Source organism: Canis lupus, chromosome 15 (genome assembly GCF_048164855.1).
Source record: "Canis lupus baileyi chromosome 15, mCanLup2.hap1, whole genome shotgun sequence".
Classification (NCBI taxonomy): Eukaryota; Metazoa; Chordata; class Mammalia; order Carnivora; family Canidae; genus Canis; species Canis lupus.
Window position 1 is genome coordinate 5307934 of NC_132852.1, and position 27466 is coordinate 5335399.

Consider the following 27466-nt stretch of genomic DNA (forward strand, 5'->3'; position numbering starts at 1 on the left):
AAGGTGGGAGGCAACATCATGGGCACCAAGGGAAAACTGGGTGCAAATCCACCCTACTCAACTGCCACTGGTCAGAGAGGAAGTGGAGCCCCGCTTCCACCAGGAGGCCCATGGAGCCCAGGGAGTCCCCAAGGGCACAGCCCGGGAAGCAGCGCACACTCACCCTCACATAGTCACAAGATTCCGTGTCTTCCTTCCAGGTGCGCTTCTGCCCCTCCTGGGGTCTCCTGGGGAACCTGTGGAGCAGGGCCTTCCTCTGCTCGGCTTCTTGCCTGCACGAGAAATCAAAGCAGGGAAAGGAGTAGGAACTCCCTTCCCTGGCTTCCAGCCGGACACCTGCTTGGGGCTTGGGCCAACCTGGTCCTTTCCGTCCTCAGCCAATCTACGCCCACCTCTGCCCCTCGTCCTAACTACAGGGAGCTGAACAGGTCGTCCAGGCATTTTCTACATACAGAGTCTGAAAGCGTCTGCCTTGGCATGTGCCAAGCTCCATACATTCACTGGTGCAGGGACACTGCTCCAGCCACAAACCCCACACCAAATCAGCAGGGACAGCTCCATCACCCAAATGTGGCCCCTCTTAGCCTGGGAGCTCCTCTGGCTGCCTCGCCCTGCCTGGCTCTGCCCGCAGCCGCCCTGCACACTGTGCATGCACACGGACTCGGGGTCTGTCGTATCAGCCCTGGCGTTTGGGTCACAAGCCCCATTCCTCACCTTCGTCTCCCTGCCTTCTCCCTCTCAGCCTGGTTCAACAGCCCAGCCTGGTGCCGCTGGTCCCGCTGACTCCCCGGCTCCACATTCTCCTTCAGCCTCCTGGAGCCCAAGGCAAGGGGAAGGAAGGTTGCACCCCAGTGTGTTACCGGGCATCTGGTGCTTGGTGCCTTGTGTTCAAGGTCCCGCGGTCTTGTACAGGTAAAATGAGGCATATAAACACTGGATTTAGGATATAGACTCTTGTAGGAAAGGGAGTTTCAAAGGAATGTTTCCCAAAAACATTAAACCAGTGAGAGAATTCCTGTTGTGGTGGACCCGGGCCACACCAAGGCAGAAACTGGTATTCATCAAAACATTCACAATCTTTGTAGATTGGAATCATAGTCCAGAGAGATAGAAGTGGAGAAGCCAAGCAATGGATGCCATATTCCCAAATAATTGGTTTCAGCTACAAACATTCTGCTGGTGAGGAGAACGAGTTCCTATGTGATACCTGAGCTCCTTTGGGAAAGTGATCTTCCCTGTCCTAGAGCACTAATGTCTAACACTCCTTGGCTCCCTTGGGGTTACTCAAAGGAAAGGACATTCAAAAAGGTTTCCTCTGAACATAGAAACTCTGAACAAATTCTGTTGAGAAAGGTGCAGGGACAGTTGAGGTGGTTGAGAATAATCTGAAAGTTGCCTGTTGTGGGAGGCAAGAATAGGAGCTGGGCTGACCTGAATGGTCTCCGTCAGGGAGGGACCACACCCAAATCCCGTAATCCAATCAAGCAATTAGAGTGGATTAGAGGACTTTGTGCCTTATCCCAGGGCCCAAAAACCATAAAGGTGGAGGTGAGGTTCACTATCTGCCATTTGAAAACGGCTCAGTGAGAGGAGCATCCCTTTGCGACCTGAAGCTCCTGGTTGAATGTATCTTGTGGACACTGTTTCTGTAGACATGGAGGCTGCCCACCTCCACCCCTCAGAGGAGCCTCAGTTCAGCGCCTCTCCCAAACCCCAGTCATACTGGTCAAGGAGAGGTGGTGCTGAAGTCCACGGAGGACCCTCTGTGCCCGAGAGGACATCTCCTGCATCAAAGACGCTCTCCTCCCCGACTGACCCGTTGGCTCCCGCATCAGCAGGGCTGCCTCCCACCAAGACGCCTCTGAGTTGGAAGAGCCTTTCCCAGGTGGGAGCCGGGCTTCAGAACATGGGCAACACTTGCTATGTGAATGCGACTCTACAGTGTCTGACCTACACAGAGCCCCTCGCCAGCTACATGCTGTCCCAGCAGCACGGGACCACCTGTAGGAGGCAGACATCCTGCATGCTGTGTACCCTGCAGGCTCACCTGATGCGGGTTCTCTGCCATCCTGGACGTGTGCTCCGGCCCCTGCCACTCCTGCTCGCCGCCTTCCACAGACACAAGCAGGAGGATGCCCATGAGTATCTCATGTTCATTCTGGATGCAATGCAGCAAGCATGCTTGCCTGAGGACAAGCTCTCAGACCCTGAGTGTCCTCAGGACAGCACCCTCATCCAGCAACTCTTTGGGGGGTACTGGAGGTCTCAAATCCAGTGTCTCCACTGCCAAGGCATTTCGAGCACTCTGGAACCTTACCTGGACATCAGCCTGGACATCGGGGATGCTCACAGCGTCAGCCAAGCTTTGGAGCAGTTGGTGAAGCCCGAACTGCTGGAAGGTGAAAATGCCTACCATTGTAGTAAGTGTCTGGAGAAGGTGCCTGCGTCCAAGGTGTTGACTTTGCACACTTCCCCGAAGGTCCTCATCCTGGTCTTGAGACGATTCTCAGACTTGACAGGCAACAAAATGACTAAGGAGGTGCAATATCCTGAGCGCCTTGACATGCAACACTACCTGTCTGAGCAGAGGGCAGGACCCTTGGTTTATGTGCTCTATGCCGTGCTGGTGCACGCTGGGAGGAGTTGCCACAGCGGACATTACTTCTGTTTTGTAAAGGCAGGAAATGGCCAGTGGTATAAAATGGATGATGCTAAGGTCAGCGCCTGTGATGTGACTTGCGCGCTGCGCCAACCTGCCTATGTCCTCTTTTATATGCAGAAGACTGATCTGGAGAGAGACCTTGGGAGGGAGTCAGTCGAGGAGGGAGGACTCGCATCTCCCGAGGCAGACCCCACGGTGGTGGGTGAGGCCTCAGGAGAGCCGGCAACGGATCCCTCCGTGAACCATCCTGAGTTGGAGGAGCATGGGGAAGAGACCTCCAGACAACAAATGACATTAGACCAGTGGAGATGCCTCCAAGAATGCAACCGCCCTAAGCCTGAACTCAATGTCAGGAGAAGAGAAATTGCTCTTCCTGCGAACGCAGTCATCCTTCACCACTCCAAATACAGACCTGAGATGCCGAAGAATCATCCTCAGCAGACCGTCGACCTGCTCACCACTGCGGCTGGGATGCTCCCACCTCAGGTGGCCGGGGACGTGGCCAAAGTCCCGCATGTGCCAGGGAGAGCCCGACCTACCAAGAGGACGAGCAAGAAGGGACAGAGGTCTGGGGAAGCAGTCCAGGGATGTGTCTCCTAACTTTGGTGCACATGGGCGCACACACCCATACACACAGCGTCACTCACACACTCCAAACCCGAACACAGACCCATACTGGAAATATTTTGTGTTGTGTGAAGTGTGTGTTCTGTATGTATGGAAGAACCATCTATCTGGTGTGTTCATGGGATATTGCCTTCAACTGAAACTAGGAGACACTGATATTTAAACCTGGGTCTTTGTCATGATCTTATATTGGGATAGTGTGGATTTCATATGGGGTGTATCGAGGAACCTGCCTCTCCTTCAGCCTTGTGGAGAGTGGGGGCCACTTGCAGGTGAGAGGCAGTGAGCAGTCAGGGTTGAGAGTGGATATGATGCTGAGGACCTGGGGTTGAAGTCAGTATGTTTGACCCTCTCATCATGCTCCCCACTTCCCAATGCTTTTCTTCTATTTATATTGAAAGAATTTTGTCTGAACACATAAGTATGTATTGGGTCTTGCTAGCGATGTGTCTTGGTCAATGCTTGGAAATTGTAGGAAGGAAATTAAGTGCTTACTTTTGGGGCAATAACTGCATCCAGACCTGATTGAACCACAGTGATTTTATTATGTTCCCTTCACTCTCTCCCACATTAAGACTGAAGAGAAGCAAACTAACAAGGGCTCTTATTCCAAAGGGAAATGCCCAGCCTCCCACTGAACATAACTTTTTATGACTATTTTGCTACCATCTGCTCTGTGGCACCTCCTGACCCAGAAGCAGTGGACTCTGGATTTCAGACCAGTTCAAATTCAAATTTGGACCTGGGTTGATACCTCTGGAAAACAGTGCCAAGTTCATGAATCTAGCAAAAGCTTTTTGAGGTCAGGTTATAGGTGTTCTGTGTTATCATTTCATTTCTTACAGAGGAGTTTGACAAGTTCTTTGTAGAATGGAAATTATTGCATGACCAGCAAACGCCTCTGAGTGTGACCGTAGATGTGCAGTTGTAACATCACATCATAATGTTATTTTCACTCTGTATTCAAACTTGGACATGCACCCTTACTGGAGAGTAAGGGACAATAGGATCTGTGCAGAAGAAATCACGCTTTTTTTTTAGATTTTCATGTAACAAAAACAGATTAGAGATATAAAGTGTCAGGGTTTCTTTCATGTCTGGAAATTGTGTTTCTTTTGACCAATACAGTTTACTGTGTCATAAAAAGTGAGGGAACCTGTGTGCATGTCTTGCCAAGAGTTCCGTAAGAGGACCTGCAGGTATCCCCGTCCTCTGAAGACTGTCATAGGGAATGAGACAGCTCATGGACTCGGGGACTTGTCCTCCACAGCAGAGGACCCTGAGGAGGTGTCTGTGGGAATGAGGATATGTCTCCACCTGGACTGTTGTGGTGAACCAGCAATTCCTCCGCTGAACTGGATGGAAACGGTCAAGTCCACCACGTGCTGAGTGTCCTGCTTTTGTGCGCCTACACATACACTCCCCCCACTACACAGATGCTACAGTTTTTCGTTAGGTAAATCTATAGGACTGTCAAAGCATGCTTCCCAATCCGGAATGTCAAGTTTGTCTTAGTGAAATCCATTTTCTAACAAATGTAGGGAAATCATCCTGGCAATTTGTAACTTGGTTGTAAACAGAAATTAACAAGTTAATTTGAAATTGTTTTATAAATGTCTGAATTTCTGATTTAGAAAAAGATCCCATCCAGAGTTCTGCAAATTACACCATGTTTTCTCCTAGAAGACATTTTCTGTACTTGTTGATATTATTTCTCTGAAATTGTTATGCAGAATATTGCATCTGCTTTGTTTGTTTTTGCTCTAAAATGTTATTATGAAGTTGTGTGGTTTTTTATTCTTAATAAAAAATTCCCACATATGATTTGGTGTGCAGGCTTTCTCTCCCCAGTATTTCAGAACCTTGAAACAGTTGTTTTATTTCCAGGCTGGCTCCTCACAGAGCCTTCTTTGCCTGCTTCCCCTGAGTGGAATTCCACAGCCACCTCTAGGTCACCTGCAGCTCAAATTCATATCCTCCCCCCATGGGAATTTCTCACTCCTACTCACTGGCTCAATATAGGGGAAGCGCCAGCAGCCATTTAAGAAGAAATGCAATGGGACATAGGGACATTATTCTTCAGGGTCTCTTCAATTATGAGAGCTCTGACCAGGAAGATGCTTGTATGAGAAATTAAGGGGGAGGAGTAGATTGAACCAGAAGCACACCATCTCTGCCCAAGGCTAGCAGAGACCCCTAGGAGGGATGACGGGAGATGGTTGGATAGCACACTGTGGGGACGGTGGAGGCTGGGCAGTCAGCAGATGGATTCTCTGGTTAGGTGTCTGGACGTCAATGCTCATCCTGTCCAGGTATCCATTAGTCAATCGAGGGGTGTCTCTCTATATCAAGATCTATTAGTCATGAGGACAGACCAAAGAATCTGCAGAGCGACCCACAGAACAGATTCACGAGTTCTTTTTTTTTAAAGATTTATTTATTCATTCATTCATTCATTCATTTATTTATGATAGACAGAGAGGGGGGCAGAGACACTGGAGGAGGGAGAAGCAGGCTCCGTGCCCGGAGCCTGACGTGGGACTCGATCCCGGGTTTCCAGGATCATGCCCTGGGCCAAAGGCAGGCGCCAAACCGCTGAGCCACCCAGAGATCCCCAGATTCATGAGTTCTTTCCTGGGAAACTGGAATTGCCAATCCTGGATGGAGTTCTAGGTGGACCTCATACCTGTTTCCAGGCTACAATGTGTTGAGTCCTGGCTCCATCAACCTGCGGCAAGATTTCAGGCTGGAATTGTTTTCACAATAGAAATCAGGGCTGAAACTGGGTTTTGGGGACAGCCCCAAGGCTAGATTCCATGGCAGTATATGGAGGTTTAATCTGGGAGGCCACATCCAATTAATGATCTGTGAGCTTGACAAGGAGGGTAGGTTCCTGGCCATGGTGGGTGAATGTAAGCAGAAGGATTACCTGACTCCCCTTCCTGAGCTTTTCTGTTGTCCAGCAGGAGAAAACAAAGTCAGGACTTTTCACAGGAGATATCCTAGGGCATGTGTCTCGTGGCAGGTTTGAGCTCAGGCAGGAGACAGGAAACAGCTTCTAGGGAGATTGTCTCCTCCTGTGAGGTGTGCATCATCCCATTACCAGCTGCTCCAATAGAAGACACCACAGATGGACCACATCTTAGCTCTGCCTCTCCACTTCATAGAAATCAAGCACAGTAAAGGCATGGAGATGAGAACAATCCATTCCACGGTGATATTATTAAAAGTGCTCATTTTAATGGGAAAAGAACCCCACCCCTGTGGTGATAAGGGGACATAAAATACATTAGCCTCCTGTTACCAGAGGGTCAGATGAGAAGGTTTCAATACAGTGTTTTAGTTTCCTTAGAAGAAGCCATTGCATTCACTCTTCTGGCAGTGGACCGAGCTAATCCTGTCTTCAGAGTGTAGGGATAGAGGAACATTCCTCAGCATCTTAAAAGCCATCTACGGAAACAGCTCAGCAAACATCATTCTCAATGGGGAAACACTGGGAGCCTTTCCCCTAAGATCAGGAACAAGGCAGGGATGGCCACTCTCACCCCTGCTATTCAACATAAGATACCTAGGAATCAACCTACCCAAAGAGGTAAAGGATCTATACCCTAAAAACTACAGAACACTTTTAAGGAAATGGAGGGAGACACAAAGAGATGGAAAAATATTCCAAGCTCAAGGATTGGAAGAAGTAATATTATGAAAATGTCAAGGGTACCCAGGGCGATTCACACATTTAATGCAATCCCTATCAAAACACTGAGGACTTTCTTTAGAGATTTGGAACAAATGATCTTAAGATTTGTGTGGAAATAGAAAAGACCCTGAATAGCCAGGGGAATATTAAAAAGAAAACCATAGCTGTCTTAAAAATTTTTAGTGATACTGTGTGTGATACACGATTTGGAATATATATGGAATCAATACATTTTGTTGCATTAGGGATTTTTCCATTTGGAGACATCTCAGTAAATCAGTTCCACATGGTGGCTCTAGCATGTTGGGGCTCACATGTCAGCGATCACACAGAAGCAAAGAATTGAAGGACACATGGAACCTGAAGACTCCATAAGCAAGGGAGGGAACTCGGGGAGAGAATGGAATTTTAAGAAATCCCTCACGGAGGAAGAGCATGGAGTGAAGACACTGGGTGCACAGACGGGAGACGGTGGTGGATAAGGAAGAGCCCCGCCGTCAGGAGGGAATCCGATGCTGCCAATTCCTTCCAATGTGGCTGCTTTTGCCCTTGGAGTGTCCTAGATAATGTCTGCTTGAGGGCCTTGCTGTCTCATGCTTCTTACCTGGAAATGAAAAATAACGCCAGACATGTGGGTCTCAGGAATGTGGGAGGGAGCCCCGAATCCAGCAGCACGGCCACTGGCGAGTCTCCTTGAGAATCTCTCTCCCTCTCTTTGTCGGGCCCCCTCTCTCCCGCTACTCTGTGGTCTCTCTCTGGTCTCTCCCTGTCTCAAACAAATAAACAAATAAATCTTAAACAGAAACAAACAATGAAACGTGTTCATGTCTTGGCATCTATGTCCCCACATCCAAGTCGATTAGATCCAGGGAGCCCGGTGTTACTCAGTATTTCAGGGTGTGGGAAGCACTGAGTCCTTTGCACTTTGCTACACTGACCTCCTCTCTCGTGTCCGATCCACCTCCCAACTCAGAGACATTTTCAAGATTTTTCCAACAATGTGGTTTGGTTTTGGGGTCTGCCGTGCACAGTCTGGATCCCTGCTCAGTGAGAGGCTCCATCTCACTCTCCAACTGGCACAGATCTATCCGCTTAGCTCTCTATCTCAATCTGTCTGATGAATAAATAAAAATTTTAAAAACCCTGATATTTTCTCTACAAAATTCAAACTGTCACATTATTTTTCTAATAACTGTGATTCGTGAAAGTTATAATTCATTCTTAAAGGAAATAATGGAAACATTAAATGCATGTATATGTCACCAAAGTTTAAAACAGCATGAGAATGGCCTCCCAAATCATAAGAATCTGTATAATCACGCATTAATTACCTTTCAACAATGCATTAGTCAATCTTGCCCCTAAGAAATATAATTGTTACATAGCACCCATTAGTTAACCTCAAAACCCACATTCATTCAGTGGAGAATGTCTTTCTGAGGTGTCACCCAAGGACCAATATTGGAGTGGAAGTGATCTGAAATCCTGTGCCCACCTCTTCCTTGTCAGGAGATTGTTACACAGACGGATGACTGTCAAGTGTTCTGGACAGGTTAGAGTTGCTGGGATATGGAGCAATTCCCTGTGGGAGATGGGTCCTTGCCAGGCACCTTCTCTTCAGTCAAAGGTGGGGGTGGATTGTGAAGGGGCTGTGATTCAATCAACATGATCTAATCAGGCAGGATGCATTTAACTCCTGAAATATAAGCATTTCATTGCCTCTTTGCATTTCCAAATATTATCAAACGCCGGGTTTATAGGTTAACTTCTCAATATATATTTTGTGCCCATAATTTCCTGAAAAGAAGTCTGTCGCCATACAAGGCTGTAGGTCATTGACTTACACGGTAGTTTGTCATTTCTTTGTGTAGGTGCTCTGGGTTTTCAAATCGGTGCTGGTTGTATATGACCAAAAACATTGCTGCCAACACTCCACCCACGCTGGTTTGGACAAATGGTCTTTCAATATAAAGAGAAGATAAGCAATGGGATGAGGGATGCATGAGGACACGGTCAGACATGCTCACACTGACCCCAGGTCCTCAGCATCATTTCCACACTCAAAGCTGGCTGCTCACTGCTTCTAATCCTGCCACCTTCAAGTGGCCCCATTTTTCCCCAAGGCTGAAGGAGGGGAGGATTCACCCAATGTGCTTCCAACTGTGCTAAATCCATCTATTACTAATATCCATAACCTATACCAGCTTGCTCAGATAACTCTGTCGTCTTCCATATCTGGATGAGAGTGGATTTTGCTTTGGGAAGATAGGTTTGGCTCTGTTTGGTTGGGTTTGCTTTGGTTTGGTTTGGTTTGGTGTTTTGATGGCAGGGAAGCAAAAGACATGTAAGGTGACTAGAGGGGGAGAACAGGCCTGCTCAGACCTTCTTCCGCTAGCCTTTCTCTCTGGACTCCCTGTGCACATGGAAGGAATCCTCTCAATTGCACATGAAGTCCCAATTCTGCTGGAGAGCCCAGCATTAAAGCCCTATGCTCAAGCCTGCCTGCATCCTCACCCTTGTGCCCTATATTCCTGCAAGTCCAAGAATTCTTAGGCTACTTTGCTAGTTCCAATCCCAGCATCCCCTCATGATGATAGGCCTTCGCACCCTTGGACCTCTGGGATCTTCTGAGGCTTCCAGAAAGTAGGGAACATTTCTATTACTGCACACATCCCATGAGTGCCCAGGAAGCTGCATTTTCCTCAGAAGCCATGAGATAGCAATAGGGCGGCATCCATGGGATGAGACATGGGCTTGAGGCTCAAGGGGCCAGACTCTGACCTGGGTCACATAATGATTGCCTGAATGGGAGTTACTTAGGGGTTGGGGGTGGGAGAAGGATCACACACTGTGGCTTTTCTACTGCATTCTGACTTTTTAAACCCTAGTGTGCTCATAGAGGAGCTCTTCTACCTCCACCTACAGGCATCTGCACAGACAGAGGGAACACCCTTAAACAGATGCTTTGGAGTGAGAAAAGAGCAGTCAGTTGTTTTTCCAAAAAAAAGAAATTCTCTAAATACAAGTATGGAGGTGCTTGGTGTGGTTTGGTTTCATTTGGCATGGTGTTGTATTGTTTTTTCCCATGGGCCCATATCAGAGATAACCCTGAGAAAGAGAGACAGAGAGAGAATGAGATAGATAGATAGATAGATAGATAGATAGATAGATAGATAGATAGAGACTGTGGCCTTGGTCTCGTGCTATTTGGACGACTTGTCAACCATTGCCTCCTTAGGAAATCATCAGGAGGGTAAAAAATCTCCTTGCCCAGGTCTCAGAAAGGAGGCATCATGATCCAACATTAAAGATGGATCCAGAATATGTATAGAGGGAAACCACCCACTCATCCCATTAAAGACCAACCTGTGACCCAGGGCCCATACAGTACACAGGGCTCCCTCACAGGGTGCACAGGGTCAATGTTCCCTATGCAGTACTTCACCAAGGAGACTGGGTGTGCAGGAGACCCTCAAAGTCTACATATCCCCCAAAACTATCACGCTGTTGTCTCCTCTCAGTTAATTAAGGCTGGAGGAATTAAATTAACTATAGAGAGTTTCAGAATTGCTGAGATTAAAAAAACCCAGAAACCAAATCAAATGAAACACATGCACGCTATTCATCAGTGGTAACATTTTATTAAGGGAAATAAAACACTACACACGATTCTAAATTATGGCTGAGAATAATCGAAATGCGCAGATGAAATATTGCCCATCACAGTGCCCACAAAGCTACCACCACAGTCTAGAAAAGCTCATCTCAGGAGGAAACACAGTGTCCATTTGCAGAGCCCACAGGGGCTGTTCGCAGCTGAAAACCCAAATGCAGACATGTGTATGCCAATGAGAGCTTAAAGTCTGAGTTTCTATTTCCATTGGAGTGACAAGTGCTCATTCGAAATTCCCTCCACTTCTTGGAGAATCTATTTGCTGAAGAGAAAATTGACATTCCAGAGGGAAGAGTAGCCTTCTCCACAGCACACGGATTTCCCTAAAAAAAGGGCATTGTGTGCCTTTGGGGTTCGGTGTCTGTGCACGGCCCCAGGAGCATGAGAGGAAGCAGGCTGTGGACCCGGAAATTCCCATGCAAAGCAGCTGAGCAAGTGTTGATTCCCCACATGAGTCCAGGAGGGGCAACGTCCTCAGGTCCGCAGTCACCCCGTCAGGGTGCAGTGGGGTGGAGGACAATGTCCGAGGCTAGGAGCTGGCTCATTCGCTCTCAGTGTCTTCTGAGGATGAGGACACCTGTAGGTCACCGTGGAGGACACTCCAGGGGCCACAGACACAGGCTCCGTCCGACATGTGGGGGGCAGGGGGGCCCTGAGCAGGGCCTGGCTTCTCGGGAGGAAGGAATGAGGGAGCTGCGAGGAACCGGGAGCTCCAGCAACTTCTGTCCATCTGGTGAAGACCATTCTCAGGGGCTGAGTGGGGGCCCACGCAGAGGGCAGCCGTGGGGGCTCGGTGCACGGCTGCAGCATCTCCAGGTGAAGTGTGGCAGGTGTGGGCTGGGGGCCCTTGCTTGGCCGGAGGGCAGGTGTCTTCCTGGGCTGCCGGGGCCCGGCTGTGCATCCACGGGCACGTCTGCTTCCTGGAGGACACAGACTCCCGGAAATCCCCACAGGGACTTCCTTTATGATCCCGGAGGTGTGCTGGCTGGGGCTCCATCACGGTTTCTTTCAGGGGTTCTGGGACCTGTCTAGGGGCATCTGGGCACATTTCTTGCCTGGAGTCTGGAGGGGCATTTGGGAATTGTCTGCCAATGCGTTGCTGACAGCGGGACGGGTGTTCTCCTCAGGATACTTGGGTGGTGCCTGGGTGTGTCCCAGCCCATGGCCCTGGGAGCCAGCCTGGGGACCCTCGAGGGAGACTCTGCAGGGCCTCTTGGTTCTCTGCTGCACAACCAGGCTGTCAGCCCTGACACAGGGTTGGCGAGCCGGCAGAGGGGTGTCAGTGATCGGCACTTGCTGGGCACCTCGAAGTCCACCAGGTGAGCTGAGGCTAACTTTAGGGCTTCTGAGATGAGAGGTGGAATGGGACCGGAGTCTTATGTCAGGGGGCTGAGTACGTGGTTCCATCAGCAGGGCAGGCTCAGGGATAGAAGGCCTCCTCTTGGTGTAGACGAGCATCGGCATGTGTGGACACTGTGGGAAAAGAAAACACACGGGACTCCATGAGTTTGGCCCCGGCACCAAGGCAAAATGAACATTCAGGAAAGAAACCAACAAACGCCCACGACCTTAGTAACCACCCCCTCCCCCGGAACAGGGAAAGAAAGAGTTGGGATCTGTTGACCTAGGAGTAGGGAATCTGGCTGCAGGGCTCGTCCAAACAAAGGCCTGACAGGATGCTGTTGATGCCCTTGAGACATGGGGGGGACACGCAAAGTCCTGCCTCACAGCGATGCTTCCTCCATTGGACCAGCGCTTCCATCCTCTCTGCTCATGAGGAGATAGGAGTCCTGCTGCTGGAGAGTCATGGTGGGAGCTCCTGAGTGGGGATGGGCAGTGTGGGATGATGTGTCACAAAGGACAGCGGCCTGTTCTTCTCTGAGGTTGGTATGTGCTCCAGGAGTGCCCGCCAATGACCTTCACACGTCAAACAGCCAGTGTTCGCCCAAATACCAGGCATAAGGCAACATCATGGGCACCAAGGGAAAAAAGTGTGCAAATCCACGCTGCTCAACTGCCATTGGTCAGAGAGGAAGTGGAGCCCCGCCTCCCCCAGGAGGCCCATGGAGCCCAGCGAGTCCAGAAGGGCACAGCCCGGGACGCAGCGCACACTCACCCTCACATAGTCACAAGATTCCGTGTCTTCCTTCCAGGTGCGCTTCTGCCCCTCCCGGGGTCTCCTGAGGAACCTGTGGAGCAGGGCCTTCCTCTGCTCGGCTTCCTGCCTGCACCAGAAATGAAGGCATAGAAAGGAGAAGGAACTCCCTTCCCTGGATTCCAGCCGGACACCTGCTCGGGGCTTGGGCCAACCTGGTCCTTTCCCTCCGCAGCCACTCTACGCCCACCTCTGCCCCTCATCCTAACTATCGGGAGCTGAACAGGTCGTCCAGGCAGTTTCTTACATTCAGAGTCTGAAAGGGTCTGCCTTGGCATGTGCCAAGCTCCATACATTCACTGGTGCAGGGACATTTGTCCAGCCGCAAACCCCACACCAAATCAGCAGGGACAGCTCCATCACCCAAATGTGGACCCTGTTAGTCTGGGAGCTCCTCTGCCTGCCTCGCCCAGCCTGGCTCTGCCCGCAGCCGCCCTGCACACTGTGCATGCACACGGACTCGGGGTCTGTCGTATCAGCCCTGGCATCGGGTCACAAGCCCCATTCCTCACCTTCGTCTCCCTGCCTTCTCCCTCTCAGCCTGGTTCAACAGCCCAGCCTGGTGTCTTGGGTCCCGATGACTCCCCGGCTCCACATTCTCCTTCAGCCTCCTGGAGCCCAAGGCCACGGGAACGAGGGTCGTGCTCAGTGTTTTATGGGGCATCTGGTGCTTGATGCCTTGTGTCCAATGGCGCCACAGTCCCTGCACTTCACCTGTGGGAGGAAGGGGCAACGGTCAGTGCATCCACTCAAATGCCAGTGAATCTGTCAAGCACACGAATGGGAGGCCATCCTCATGGAGTGGCACATGGGATGAGGACAGGGGACATCGTATCTGCTAGTGAGGTGTCAGTATAGTGAAGACCTCTGGATGCTTACTCCCCATCCCGTGGAAGGAAGGAAAGGGGAAGAGGGATTGGAGGTGTCAGGTTGAGGACAGGTGGAAACATCATTAAGACTCGGGACAAACACAAGGCTCGATCTGATCTTATGGTGCCCTGGGGCTGATGCTCAGAGCCTCTGAGTGTCCCAGTGTGTAGCCTGGGGGATTTCCTGCCCATGTCACGATGGACAACTGAGTCCGGGCCACGATCTTCTGGGAGCCTAGCCTGTCTCAAGACTCCTGGCAGAGCTCCTGCTTCAAAACCCATGCCAGCCTCCCCACTCACCCTGCGATCCTCCTCCTCTGGACTGGGAACTCTGAGGGCCAGTCCTGCTATCTGTGGCCTCTTGCCTTTCTGGGGTCTCAAGGGACTGTCGGGCCCAAGGTGGGCATGACCAGCCGCCATCAGTCCCACCTTCTGGAGGGACAAGTCAGTCTGCTTCAGGGATGGGTTTCGGGTAGCCTGAGGGAAAAGAAACAAGAGAGTCCTATTCACCTGACCTAGGCGTCCTCACTGTACCATCTTCCCAAGAGGCCTTAGTGAGCTTCAGGACAGTGGTGCCAAACACATTTCCCCCTGTCACTTCTCTTTCCTCCTTCCTGCCTACGCTCTCCTGGCCAAGCCACATCCCCGCTCTGAGGAAGGCCGCCCTTAAGGAAGGACTCTTGTTGACACTATCATTAAGTCTCTCCAAATCCCCTGTGGGAACAAAACCAGGGACGGGACCTCTCCCGATTGAGGTCCAGTGGGATGCACCATGGAACACGCAAAGGGCAAAAGCGTCAGGAAAGTGGGCTTCCCTCTTTCATATCTGAATGCCCCTTGTGACTCCAGAGGAAGCCATAGTTAAGTCCAAATTCATTGGGAAAACACATTCTTCTCTACTCGATGGGAAGCTGCCCATCTGAACACTTCCATTCCATGTGTTCGTGGCAGTGCCCCCAATTAACTGCCATTGAAGGTTTGGGAGGTGAATTTCTTTTCACCTTGGGAACCAGGTAATTCTTCTATTGAAAAAAAGGTCAATTATTTATGGGACAGTGAGTGTGTGTGTGTGTGTGTGTGTGTGTATGAGGGAGAGTGATCACCTGAGCTGTAGGAAGGACAGAGGGAGAAGCAGACACTCAGTTATCAGAAACCCAGTGAGGGCCTGGATCCATCTCCAGAGCCTGAGATCACAACCCGACCCAAGTCAGTCCCTGAAAAAACGGAGCTGCCCAGGCGCCCTGATCCTGTGTCTTCTCTAGGTCTGCAGGGCCCAGTGAGACATTTACAGGCCTTCTGTCCCTGCTCGTCCACCACCCCACACCAATGTGACACCTGAGGCCCCATTCCACTGGCATTGGAACCTCCGGGTGTCCAGGGCATTCACAGCCATGCCTTGGTTCAGTCTCTGTCCTCAGAACATGTTAGACCAGAAAGAGTCCTTAACCCGTGGAGGAAGGGTCAATCCCTCCATCATTTCCTCACTGTCCCATTGCTCGGTCAGGGAAGGTCGGACCAGTGGCCCGAAAACTCACCTGAAGTGCACTTGTGGTCCTCACGCCCATCAGGAGAGGCTGAGAAAGGTCCTGGACAGACTCCGCTGCAGGAGACTGGGTGTCCCGTGGGAGAGAGGGATGGTCAGGAATGGCCACTTCCGTTGCTCCCGGACTTTTATACTGCCCCAAGGTCACGTGACATTTCAGCCACTTGAAAGACATCCACCTAATCCTCTTAGGTGCTGCAGGGATTGAGCCAATCAGCAGCTTCAACAGGCTAATGATGTCCTCATGAGAGCGATTTCTATGACTCCGTGTGTGTGCCTGTGTGTGTGTCTCTGTGAATGGAGGTGTGAGTCCATGTGGATTTGGTGGAGATTGGAATTTCTGCAAGTGAAATTATATTGGTACATTTTAGCATGGGAATTAGCCTCAGGACTCATGTTTCCTGAACTATTGGTATTTTACCAACACTTCTGCTGAATTTAGACCTAATGGTATTAAAAATGGGGTCAGGGTTTGAGGTTATTCAAGATGTTATATCCATTTTGTCAACTAACTTTCAGTTAAAAACTGAAATATCATAAAGAGCAAGATCTTCCAATCGGCTATAATTGCTTGATTGGATTAAGGGATTTGGGTGTGGTCCCTTTCTCATAGAGACCTTTCAGGCCAGCCCAGGTCCTAATCTTGACTCTCTCATCAGACAGCACCTTCAGGTCTTTCTCAACCTCCCTAACTGCCCCTGCTCATTTCTGAACCGAATTTGATCAGTTTCTATGTTCAATGGATATCTCTATGAATGTCCTTTTTCTTCCTCAGTAACCTCAAGCGAGCCAAGGAGTGTTAGTCGTCAGTGCTCTAGGACAGGGAAGATCACTCTCCCAAAGGAGCGCAGGTATCACATAGGAACTCGTTCTCCTCACCAGCCAGAATGTTTGTAGCTGTAACCAATTATTTGGGAATATGGCATCCATTGCTTGGCTTCTACACTTCCATCTCTCTGGAGTATGATCCCAATCTACAAAGATTGTGAATGTTTTGATGAATACCAGTTTCTGTCTAGGTGTGGCCCGGGTCCACCACAAGAAAAATTCTCTGGCTGGTTTTATGCTTTTGGGAAACATTCCTTTGAAACTCCCTTTCCTACAAGAGTCTCTATCCTCAATCCAGTGTTTATATGCCTCATTTTAACTGTTCCTCAGGGAATTCCACCGCAATATCCTTTATATTCTCTTGATTCAGTTGGAATATGTTGTAGGCTTGTGCCTTTTTCCACATTGTGGGCTTGGCAGGTGTAGATGCAGGTAGGAGGGCACCTGGTTAGCTTGTGGTTTGAAAGTGTCATTATGGCTTCTTCCGCCCACAGAATTGGTAGTGTCTGCTGAAACATTTTTGAGTCGTCACGACAATTCATTCCTACTTGTGACCATGATCCTTTGCATTGGGAAAGGAGGCATCTTTGTGCAGGATAGAATAGTGAAGAATAATGAAGTATAGGAAATTGTATAAGTCTAGGAAAGGTTGAAACCTAAGTCTATTTGTCTTCTTTACTGACCAGAGGCCAAGAGAAACAGGAACATTTTGACAGGCCTTGGTCAGTGACTGGGCTTCACAAGCCTTGGGGCCCTGGTGAATTCTTGATGTTCACTTGTCATCCCTGGACACTAAGAGAATAAAAGTGTCATCTCTGAAGCCACCATGTTTTAGGATATTGATTCTGTACCCATGGAGTTCAATAAAAGCTTGTGTAGGATGTTCTATATGATATCTCCATTTTTACCTGAAAGTTTTAATCCCTGAGCCTAACCTGCCAATGAAGACACATACTGAGACCCCTGATGAGACTGTCCAGTCCCATTCCACATCTCCTCTGAGTAGCCCTAAAGTTAGCCTCAGCCCACCTGGTGGACCTCCTGGTGCCCAGGAAGTGCCGATCGCTGACACCCCACAGCCAGCTCGCCAACCCTGTGTCAGGGCTGACAGCCTGGGTGCGCAGCAGAGTCTCCCTCGAGGGGCTCCAGGCTGGCTCCCAGGGCCATGGGTTAGGACACACCCAGGCACCACCCAAGTATCCTGAGGAGAACACCCGTCCCGCTGTCAGGAACGAATTGGCAGACAATTCCCAAATGCCCCTCCATACTCCAGGCAAGAAATGTGCCCAGATGCCCCTAGACAGGACCCAGAACCCCCAAAAGAAAGTGCGGTGGAGCCCCAGCTAGCACACCCGCAGGAGCATCCAGGGAGCCCCTGTGGGGAATTCAGGGAATCTGTGTCCTCCAGGAAGCAGTCATGCCTGTGGATGCACAGCCGGGCCCCCGCAGCCCAGGAAGACACCTGCCCTCTGGCCAAGCAAGAGCCCCCAGCCCACACCTGCCACACGTCACCTGGAGATGCTGCAGCCATGCACCGAGCCCCCTCGGCCGCCCTCTGCGCGGGCCCCCACTCAGCCCCTGAGAATGGTCTTCACCAGATTGGACAGAAGCTGCTGGAGCTCCCGGTTCCTCGCAGCTCCCTCATCCTTCCTCCTGAGAAGCCAGGACCTGCTCAGGGCCCTCCTGCCACCCACCTGTTGGACGGAGCCTGTGTCTGTGGCCCCTGGAGTGTCCTCCACAGTGACCTACAGGTGTCCTCATCCTCAGAAGACACTGATAGTGAATGAGGCAGCTCCTGGCCTCAGACATTGTCCTCCACCCCACTGCCACCTGACGGGGTGACTGAAGACCTCAGGACGTGGCCCCTCCTGGACTCATGTGGGGAATCAGCCATTGCTCAGCTGCATTGTGTGGAAATTCCCGGGTCTACAGTGTGCTGCCTCTCATGCTCCTGGAGCCATGCACCCACCCCCAAAACACACCTTGTACTTTCCTTAGGGAAATCCATGCACTATGACAAAGGCTACTCTTCCATGTAGAATGTCAATTTTATCTTCTGCAAATAGATTCTCAGGCCTCGCGGCGGCTCCCTGCAGGATGCATGTCCCCTCTTCCCACCTCAGGGTGCAGGGGCCTTGGCCGGGAATGGGCATCTGATCGCCCTGATGAAGTCCAGCCGGACGGAGTTGCTGGAGCACAAAGTCCGACAACTGCTGCTCGCCTTGCAGCGCAGAGATGTCATCTCCATTTGCAGCTTCTTAGACGACTATCGTGGATTCGCCACCACGGACGAGGTGCTGGACCTGCTGTCCACTGAGTGAGCACCTGCCCCTCCGCAGCCCAGGGCTGGGCCACCTGCTGGTGGGGAGGCTGGGGATGGTGTGAGCTTCCCGGCCTCGGGCTGCTCCCCCACCTGGAGCAGGGTAACCCAGGGCCTAGCAGGTCCTGGAGGGCAGCCCTGGGGCCTGGCCTGTGGCGGGTCGGCCAGAGGGGCTGTGCCTGTGCTCAGCAGCCATCCTCCTCACTTGTGAGGAGACTTGTGCCTCCTCCACCCATCACCAGGGGCCTGAGCTGGCCTGTTTCCCCATTGAAAGGGAGGTTTGAGAGTCCATCGGGGGTCTGTGTCCTGGGGCAACCAGACCGGGGGACCCCGGGGTGCCTCAGGCCCACTAGGATATGGGCCTGGCTGGAGCCCTTTCATGCTCAAGCCTTCAGGAGTCCCCAGCAGGTGCGGGCGATTCTCTGGGAGCTGCCCGTGGCCCCACGAACAGAGGTGACGGCTCCCGGGGCTCCAGCCTAGTCGGGGTCAGAGGGTGACAGCCCCCATGATGAGAAGTCACGTCCCCAGCACAATTCATGGGATGCCCCCGCCCTCCTCTAGGTATGGGTGCATCGTAGATGCGTGGGGTAACAATGACATGGTCCTGCAGCGCTGGAAAATGTGAGTGACTCCGGCTCCTGCAGGAGGGCCTTCCCTCTCCAGGAGGGCAGCGAGGGGGCTGTGGGGTGGGGAGGCTGCACCCTCACCCCACACATCTGCAATTCCCGTGACAGGGTAAAGGTCTAAGGCCCCTTCTGGAAAAGAGCACAGGAGAGCGGTGGATGGGATGCGGGCTTGGTGGGAGGCATTGGAACCCCTAAGGAGTCCTTCTTCATGCCCCCAACCCTCTCTCTGCCCCACACCTGGGGCCAGAGCAGAGGGGGTGGGAAGCATTGCACTCCCCAATCTGGTAGCACCTGGACCCGGGGGCACAGCAGGTGCTCAGGAGGGCTGGTGGGGGCTCCCGGACCAGGCGGCCCCTACCCCGTGGGAGATGGGAGATTAGAGTCAGTGGAAGGACACCCCCAGGGCCCCCTCGGGAGTGAGGCAGCCCAGAGCCACAGGAGGGAAGTTGGCGGTCCTGGGCAGTTCCTGGCAAGCCCTGGCAGGACACAGAGCCCGAGCCCTCCTGGCTTGGACCTACCCAGAAGACAGTGTGTGCAGTGAGGGCAATGACAGGCCAGATGCCCCCCGTCCCCGTACGCCTGCCGGTGGACTCAAGGGGCAGGTGGGCAGGGACCAGGCTGAGGAGGGAGCCCCGCTTCTCCAGGAGAGATGGTGATGGTCACCCCGCTGGGCCTGGGCTCCCCGCACAGAGGCTGCATCCCAGCCCCTCCTCGGGGAGCAGGCCTGTGGCAGGCAGGTCCGCCAGGTGGCAAGGGGACGAGGATCAGGACTTGCCTCCAACATCCTGCAAGGGATGCCGGGTCCCTGGGTCCTGCAGGGCTTCCTCAGGACACCTGTGAGTGATGGTGCCCTGTCTTCTGACACCTGTGCCCTCCTGTCCCTCCCCAGGGCCATCTCCTGCATGCTGGAAATATGGCTGGATTATTTTCGGGATGAATTTTGTCAGCTCCCAGAATTTCCCTCCCTGAGGATGATTCTGGAATTCATGAGGCAGCGCATGCCAGGCTCGGACGTGGAACTCCATGCCCGGCGCTACCTCCAGCAATTCAGACGCCTCCAGCAGCGGAGCCAGAGGGGGTGGCCGAGCGGGGACAGGGGGTGCCCGGCGGATCCAGCCTCTATGCAGCTGGGCCGGGAGCAGGGGGTGGGCTCACACCCCACCCCACGGGCTGTGGGCTGGGGACACCTCCCAGGGCTCTTGCCCCCACACATGTGGAGCAGTGGGAAGAGTGGCCTTGATTTGGGAGGAACGTGGACAGTCTGCCCTGATGGTGATACTTTGTCTTCTTGGAGCTACAGCTTTGGACCGAGCAAAACACCCTGAACCCGCTCTGGAGTGTGCCCCAGCTCTGACCGTGGGGCCTACTGCCCCGTCGGGGCCTGAAGGGATCGAGGCCATCCTGGCTGCTGGGGCTGAGGGCTTGGCCTGCGCTGAGGCACCCACTGGGGAGGCAAAGTCGTCACTGGTCTAGTTCACTGCTCCGCCCTGCAGGAGCCCCCTGCACCCCTGCGAGCCTGGAGGAGGAGCAGGTGCCACCCCTGCTCTCGAGGTCATGGATGTGCCCGAGCAGCCTCCTAACTCGATGGAGCAACCAGCCATAGGACCGAAGCAACCCTGTGAACCACCTCGGGAGCCCGCCCCAGCTCCGACTGTGGGGCCTGCTGAAGCTTCAGGGTGATGGAGCTGGTCCTGGCTGCTGGAGCTGAGGACTTGGTCAAAGCCGAGATGCTGGCTCCTGAGTTTAAGGTAGTGCAGATGCTGGTCGAACCTAGGATTCCCTGCCCCGATGAGGAAGAGCCACCTGCACCCGCGGCCACCCCAGAGGAGTAGGCCCAGGAGCCTGCAATTGGGGTCCCCAGAGTGTCAGAGCCACCACCTGCCTCCGGAACAACCTGCTTCGACCGCTGAGCAGCCCCCTGGTCACCTCGGGAGCCCGCCCCAGCTCCTGCCGCGGGGCTCGCGGTGGCTATAGCCCAATGGAGCCTTCCCCTCCCTGTCATTGCATTGTTACTCTATTTTATGATTTTCGTAAACCTTTTGTAAGGGCTTATATATTTTATTTGTAATAAGGGATAAGTTAACCTGGTACAAAATTTACTCTGATGCTTCTGAATTTCACATCGTGGTACTTTAGGTCCATTCACAGTGTTGCAAGCCCCCTGGCCCAGGGCGCCGAGGGACACAGCCGAGGATCCGTTGCTCCCCCGGGACAGGCAGAGGCCGGGAGGACCCAGGACAGCCAGGTCACTCCTGCTGCCAGGCCCAGAGCTGTGCAGGTCAGCAGTCCCGCCCTGGAGCACCCAGGCCCTGCACACTGGGGGCTGTTGTAGTTACTGCGGGAGCTGACTCCAGGGCTGCACAGCTGGCTGCCTGCACTGTTGTTGTCCCTCCTGGTGTCACCCTGTACCTGGGACTGAGCAGGGGGCTCACAGGATAAACTCCCACTGAGCCGTACACCTGGCAGAAGGCGGGGCAGCTCCCCAGGTACACACACCTGAGAATCAGCACAGCAGGACCCTCCCCCAGAAGAATTGCTAGAAGGTAAGGGGAAAAGCCAGTTATTGACCAAGCAGCACTGGAAAGTTCCAGGGGAAGTGGAGGGATTTACAGTATATAGAATCAAGATTTGTGGTTTCCTGCCTTGTTAATTTTCCCCATTCTCACTGGTGTGAGGTGGGATCTCATGGTGGTTTTGATTTGTATTTCCCTGATGGCAAGTGATGCGGAGCATTGTCTCATGTGTGTGTTGGCCATGTCTATGTCTTCCTCTGTGAGATTTCTCTTCATGTCTTTTGCCCATTTCATGATTGGATTGTTTGTTTCTTTGCTGTTGAGTTTAATAAGTTCTTTATAGATCTTGGAAACTAGCCCTTTATCTGATACGTCATTTGCAAATATCTTCTCCCATTCTGTAGGTTGTCTTTTAGTTTTGTCGACTGTTTCCTTTGCTGTGCAGAAGCTTCTTATCTCCATGAAGTCCCAATAGTTCATTTTTGCTTTTGTTTCTCTTGCCTTCATGGATGTATCTTGCAAGAATTTGCTTTGGCCAAGTTCAAAAAGGGTGTTGCCTGTGTTCTCCTCTAGGATTTTTGATGGAATCTTGTCTCACATTTAGATCTTTCATCCATTTTGAGTTTATCCTTGTGTATGGTGCAAGAGAGTGGTCTAGTTTCATTCTTCTGCATGTGGATGTCCAATTTTCCCAGCACCATTTATTGAAGAGACTGTCTTTTTTCCAGTGGATAGTCTTCCCTGCTTTGTCGAATATTAGTTTACCATAAAGTTGAGGGTCCACTTCTGGATTCTCTATTCTGTTCAGACTTTTTGGTAAAACTAGAATCTGCATTCACAGCTTTCATATTTGTATCTTTACCTAAATTCACTAGAGATGGGTTCCTTCTGCAAACACTTGCTTCTCCTATTATAAAAAGAAAGGGAAGTGTAGCAGCCTCGAGGGAAATGCTACTGTTAACCCATCACCAAAGAAGAGGATCTTTATCACATAAGCAAAATAGTAGCCCCAGAATGGCCTAGAACAAATCTATGCACAGAGGAAAATAAATTCTCAAATGGTAAGTCAGGAACGTTTGGGGGAACACTCATGGATGGGTCTTTTCTCCCCTCTTTTTTTATAACCTTTGTCTAATGCATGCCTCAAGGATAGTCACTCTCGAAGATCAAATATTCCATTCACTTTCCAGGTGAAAGCCTTCATTCATTCAAATCTTTCAAAATAAATTGATTGCATATTTATTATGTACCAGGCACCGTTTAAGCAAACAAAACAGATAAGGGTCACAGCCTCATGGATCTCACATACTAGTCAGAGAGTCAGATAATAAGCAAATAAAATAAAGTTCAATTTTTACACCATCAAAAATGCCCTGAAGGGTCTCTCATTTTCCAATACACACAATCATTATAATTGACAAGCTGACTGCACGATATGTTGAATCTAACTGGGTAAGATAAGGAAATCATTATTCTCAGTATGAAACTAAAAAGATCTACTTTTTTTTTATTACCATGGTGTGAATCAGTGACCCAATTAAACATCTAACTCCCAAAGCACACTTGTCATCACCAGTGCATTAAATAACAAGGACAAGAATCCATTTTAAGTGCAATTTCTTCCATGTCTGGAGCACTTTTTAGAATGCTTTCATAAAGCAGTGTCTTATTCTTCTGAAATAATTACATTCTCTCAGGCATTGGATTCATAATCTACTCGTAGCCTAAAAATCCACATTTGAATTTGATCATGGTTTTTTGAAGAAATTAAAAGACTTAGGCACTGCAAAGAATTTTACTTTAAGCAAACCAGGGGTTGGGTACCCTGACGTTGGCCACAGAACCTGACACAGGAAGAATACAAATGTATTTTTGTGCCCATCTCCCCACATGCGCCCAGCACTGTGCAATTTACAGGCATGATTGCATGAAATCTTGCAACAACGCTGTAAAGCAAGTGGTGATATCTCAATTTAATAGTTGAAGAGAAAGAGTCTACATGGCTTTCTCAAGACTGTGTTGCTAGTAAGTGATGTGGCTCGGGGCGCTTGAGGCAGAAATTCATGCTCCCTCTCTATATCCCTTTTTTTTCTTGGGCATATCACATCTGGGATTGGTATCTCTATCCCATGTGAGCACGAATTATCAACTTTAGTGTGTTCTTTTAAAAATATGGTAGTGTGTTTCATGAGTTGGTATTTGTTGAACCCAGGGAATGTTGTGCAGAACTACATGATCTACTGACAAAAAAAAAAAAAAAAATATATATATATATATATATATATATATTCCTTGACTTCTTCATATATAGCACTTTTCTGTGAATGCATTTCTCAAGGTTTAAATCTGGAAAATACAATTCCGAACAATTGGGCGTGTGTATCAGTGCTAAAGACTTGGCTGCTTGACAGTCCCCGTCGCATGACCATCAGCACCGGCAGGCTTCTGGACCTTGGCCCCTTCCCAGGCCCTGGGAACGCATGTTCCCACATGGCCCACCTGTATTCTTTCTGGGATTGTGTAATATTTACGTAACACTGTATGAAGATTTATAGAAGCAAGTAGACATGTGCCCACTTTTCACTCCCCTCCACTGAATGAAGGCAAGTTTCCAGGTCTTTTATTGTCCCTTGAGCAGCATCAAATATTTCTTGCCATGTTTCTTTCAATACTCTTATTGCAAACATGCCTGGAGGCGATGTCGAATCCCCTTGCAATTGCATCTCTCTCTGTGAGAATTCTTTTGCTTGCACCTGCTTTGTTTTGACATGTACATTTTCCTTTGGGAGCCATATTCAAGAAAAACTAGAAAATCCTAGGTTTAAAAATATTGCCTCAAGTCCCCTGTACAATGCTGCCTGCCTTTCACTCTATATCCAAAGGTAGATCTATAATGTTCTTAATGCTTGTCACTGGCTCAGGGGTTCTTTTTTTTTATTTTTTATTTTTTTATTTATTTATTTATGATAGTCACAGAGAGAGAAAGAGAGGCAGAGACATAGGCAGAGAGAAGCAGGCTCCATGCACCGGGAGCCCGACGTGGGAATCGATCCTGGGTCTCCAGGATCGCGCCCTAGGCCAAAGGCAGGCGCCAAACCGCTGCGCCACCCAGGGATCCCTCAGGGGTTCTTGTAAGAAAGCCCCGAGGCACACATCTAAAACTCTACGCTCTGTGTTTTTCTGTTTGTAAGTCACACATCACACTAAGGAGCTGGATGACCCAACCATTCCTCATCTGTTTCCAGTGAAATACTTGGGGGTGCCTGGCAAAATGGCAGGTGTCATTTCCCAGAAAACCTTACATTTCACAACATACATAACACTATTTTAATATTAATTCTTGATGATTTACCTCCTAAATTTTGAACAAAAGGAGTATTATTTTGGATGCTTTTATGTAAGCCATTTTTCCTAAATATCACGGAATTGTGACTTCATTTCTTAAAGTAGTTTTGTTTCTGGATCTATCCGAGGGAGAAAAAGAGCAGGAAGTGCTTTCTAGAGTAAATGCCAGTGCTCCCTGGAATCTGACGTTAAATAAGGCACTTTGGAAGGACAGCACACTTACGGCGGGTTGTGAGGTTTTGTGTTAAAACTCGTAAATTCTCTACCCACAAACGTAGGAGACAAAGGTTTTCAAGCTTTACAAGCTCATTTTGATTTTTGTAATGTAGTTTGAAGGAATCTTTTCTGGAACAGCATTCTACGCTCCCATCTTCCCAACACACACACAGTGCCTATCCAATAGGAATATATTTTACATCTCTGTTCTTTTCTTTGTTAGGGGACATAACTGCTAGTTTCTGGGGAAAAAATGATACACAAATGTTTGTGAACAGACCCCCTGTCATCTATCACAATGCTTGCTCTTCATCCCAGAGAAATTACCTGGAGAACTTGATGCCAATGAATTGCATATCTGAGGTATTATTCGTCCCATATCTTTGGGAAATTCAGAGAACTGAGACTTCACTTTTTTTTCTAGCAAGAACAGATCTTGTCTTACATGAATGCTGTGATCTTAAATACTTCAACATTCCATGATGATGTGAAGCATCCATTTTATATATTTTCAGGGATATCGGTGTCTTTTGGGGGATCACCCAGTTAAATGCAACTCATAACAACTTAATTCTTGGGATATCACACTTTATCACATGCATTCTCTGCGATTTATATTAATCTAGCTACAAGAAAGGAGACAATAATCATCGGATTGCTTAGGGTTAGATTCATAAGAAATCTGCCCATTTTCTTGCTCTAATGTTTTCTTTTACTTAATGATGAGACTGGGGCTTGGGTATACTGCAAATTTTCATAATTCGCTCACAGTACAAACACAGTCTAGAATTTGTATAGACAAAGTCACTGACACTAGGGAGGGGGTGTCCAATATTTGGTGTCTGGTTAGGGCAGTACATTGGTCTGTGCCAGCATCCATGTTCAGAGACTCGAAGCATCTTCAAGCTCCCTGACTAACTTGGGAGCACACGGGGACCAGGTGACAAATGAATTTCTGACTAAATCTGTCTGTAACGGGCCCACTCAGTCCACAGACCCACCCCATGGCTATGTCTTCAGTTCTTTTTTTTTTTAAACAAACACCCTTGTCTTATTCTTTTTTTTTAAATTTTTTATTTATTTATGATAGTCACAGAGAGAGAGGCGCAGAGACACAGGCAGAGGGAGAAGCAGGCTCCATGCACCGGGAGCCCGATGTGGGACTCGATCCCGGGTCTCCAGGATCACGCCCTGGGCCAAAGGCAGGCGCCAAACCACTGCGCCACCCAGGGATCCCCTGTCTTCAGTTCTTAAATGAGTAAGTAGAGTGGGCATGTCTGAATGTGTCACCGGTCCCATACCGGGGCCTCACCTAGTGGCTGAGAAGCTGTCGTATACACATGGTCACATGGAAGCCTCTGAAACTGCCCCTGTCCCCATGTGGCCAAGACCTCACATCAGCGGCAATACCCCATCTCTTGGGGATTAGGAGCCACCCTTACAAACATAAAGGGTCTGGAGGTGGTGCCCGTCATCTCAACATTTCAGTTGCCAGTCAGTGTCCTGCGAAGCCCATGTTGGCCATGGAGGGTGAAAAGAGGCTTCTCACCACTTCATCAGACATCAGTGTCCATGCCTGAGGCTGTGGCCTTAGCAGAGTGGGTAAACACTGGTTAGCTGGTGACAATCAGAAAAGGGATCAGAACAAGTTCATATCCACATGGATTAAACCCCCCCCCACACACACACACAGAAAAAACAGGGTACATTTAGAGCTTGGCCCCAAGGCTGGGTTAAATATCCTACCCTCTGCCATAATATCCTCCAGAGAGGCCTGAATTATCTGAACATCCTGCTGATACCACGTTAATCCACTAAATCGGTGGCATCGTGCTAATGTATCATGTACCCGCGCAGAGACAGATGTGTTCCGTGTGATGGGGATGTCCTCCGTGCACGTTCAGAGTCCCACCATGTTATGTGAAATATTTAGATGCAGCTCGGGGGGGGGGGATGCTGAAACACATTATCAAAATTAAGGGAGAAATCACTGATCACACAGCTCCCATCACAAAGAAGGCTCAACACTGCCTGGGACGGTCAATCCCATGTGCCAACCTGGGTAGGCTAGAGTGACCAGCTGACCAGTCAAACCCCAGGCCAGATGCTCTGACGAGGGTATATTTCAGATAAGATTAATGTTCAGAAACATTTGAACTCAAATGTTCAGTCAACTTTGAGGACCTTTCATACTATGGGTGAGCTCCGCCCAATCAGTCTAAGGTCTTACGAGTAAGATCTTTTTGGATTTCCCAAAGTAGCGGGAATTCTGTCCCAATTTCCATCCTTCTAAAGAATCCTGACTCATCCGGTGCCTCGTAGGCCAGGCTGTGGCCACAGTGTGCTCTACACCTGAGAATACCGCTTCAGTTCAGACAGCAGTTGACTCCCA

The 27466-nt window shown here is 50.1% G+C and overlaps 1 protein-coding gene across 1 annotated transcript; it reads left to right on the plus strand.

Moving 5' to 3' along the window:
• The first annotated feature begins 1654 nt into the window (after positions 1–1654).
• Positions 1655–18375, plus strand: LOC140605389 (ubiquitin carboxyl-terminal hydrolase 17-like protein 6). The gene is made up of 2 exons (XM_072777660.1): positions 1655–3178; positions 18178–18375. The coding sequence occupies exons 1-2, from the start codon at positions 1655–1657 to the stop codon at positions 18373–18375; spliced, it is 1722 nt and encodes a 573-aa protein (XP_072633761.1).
• The last annotated feature ends 9091 nt before the right edge of the window (positions 18376–27466 follow it).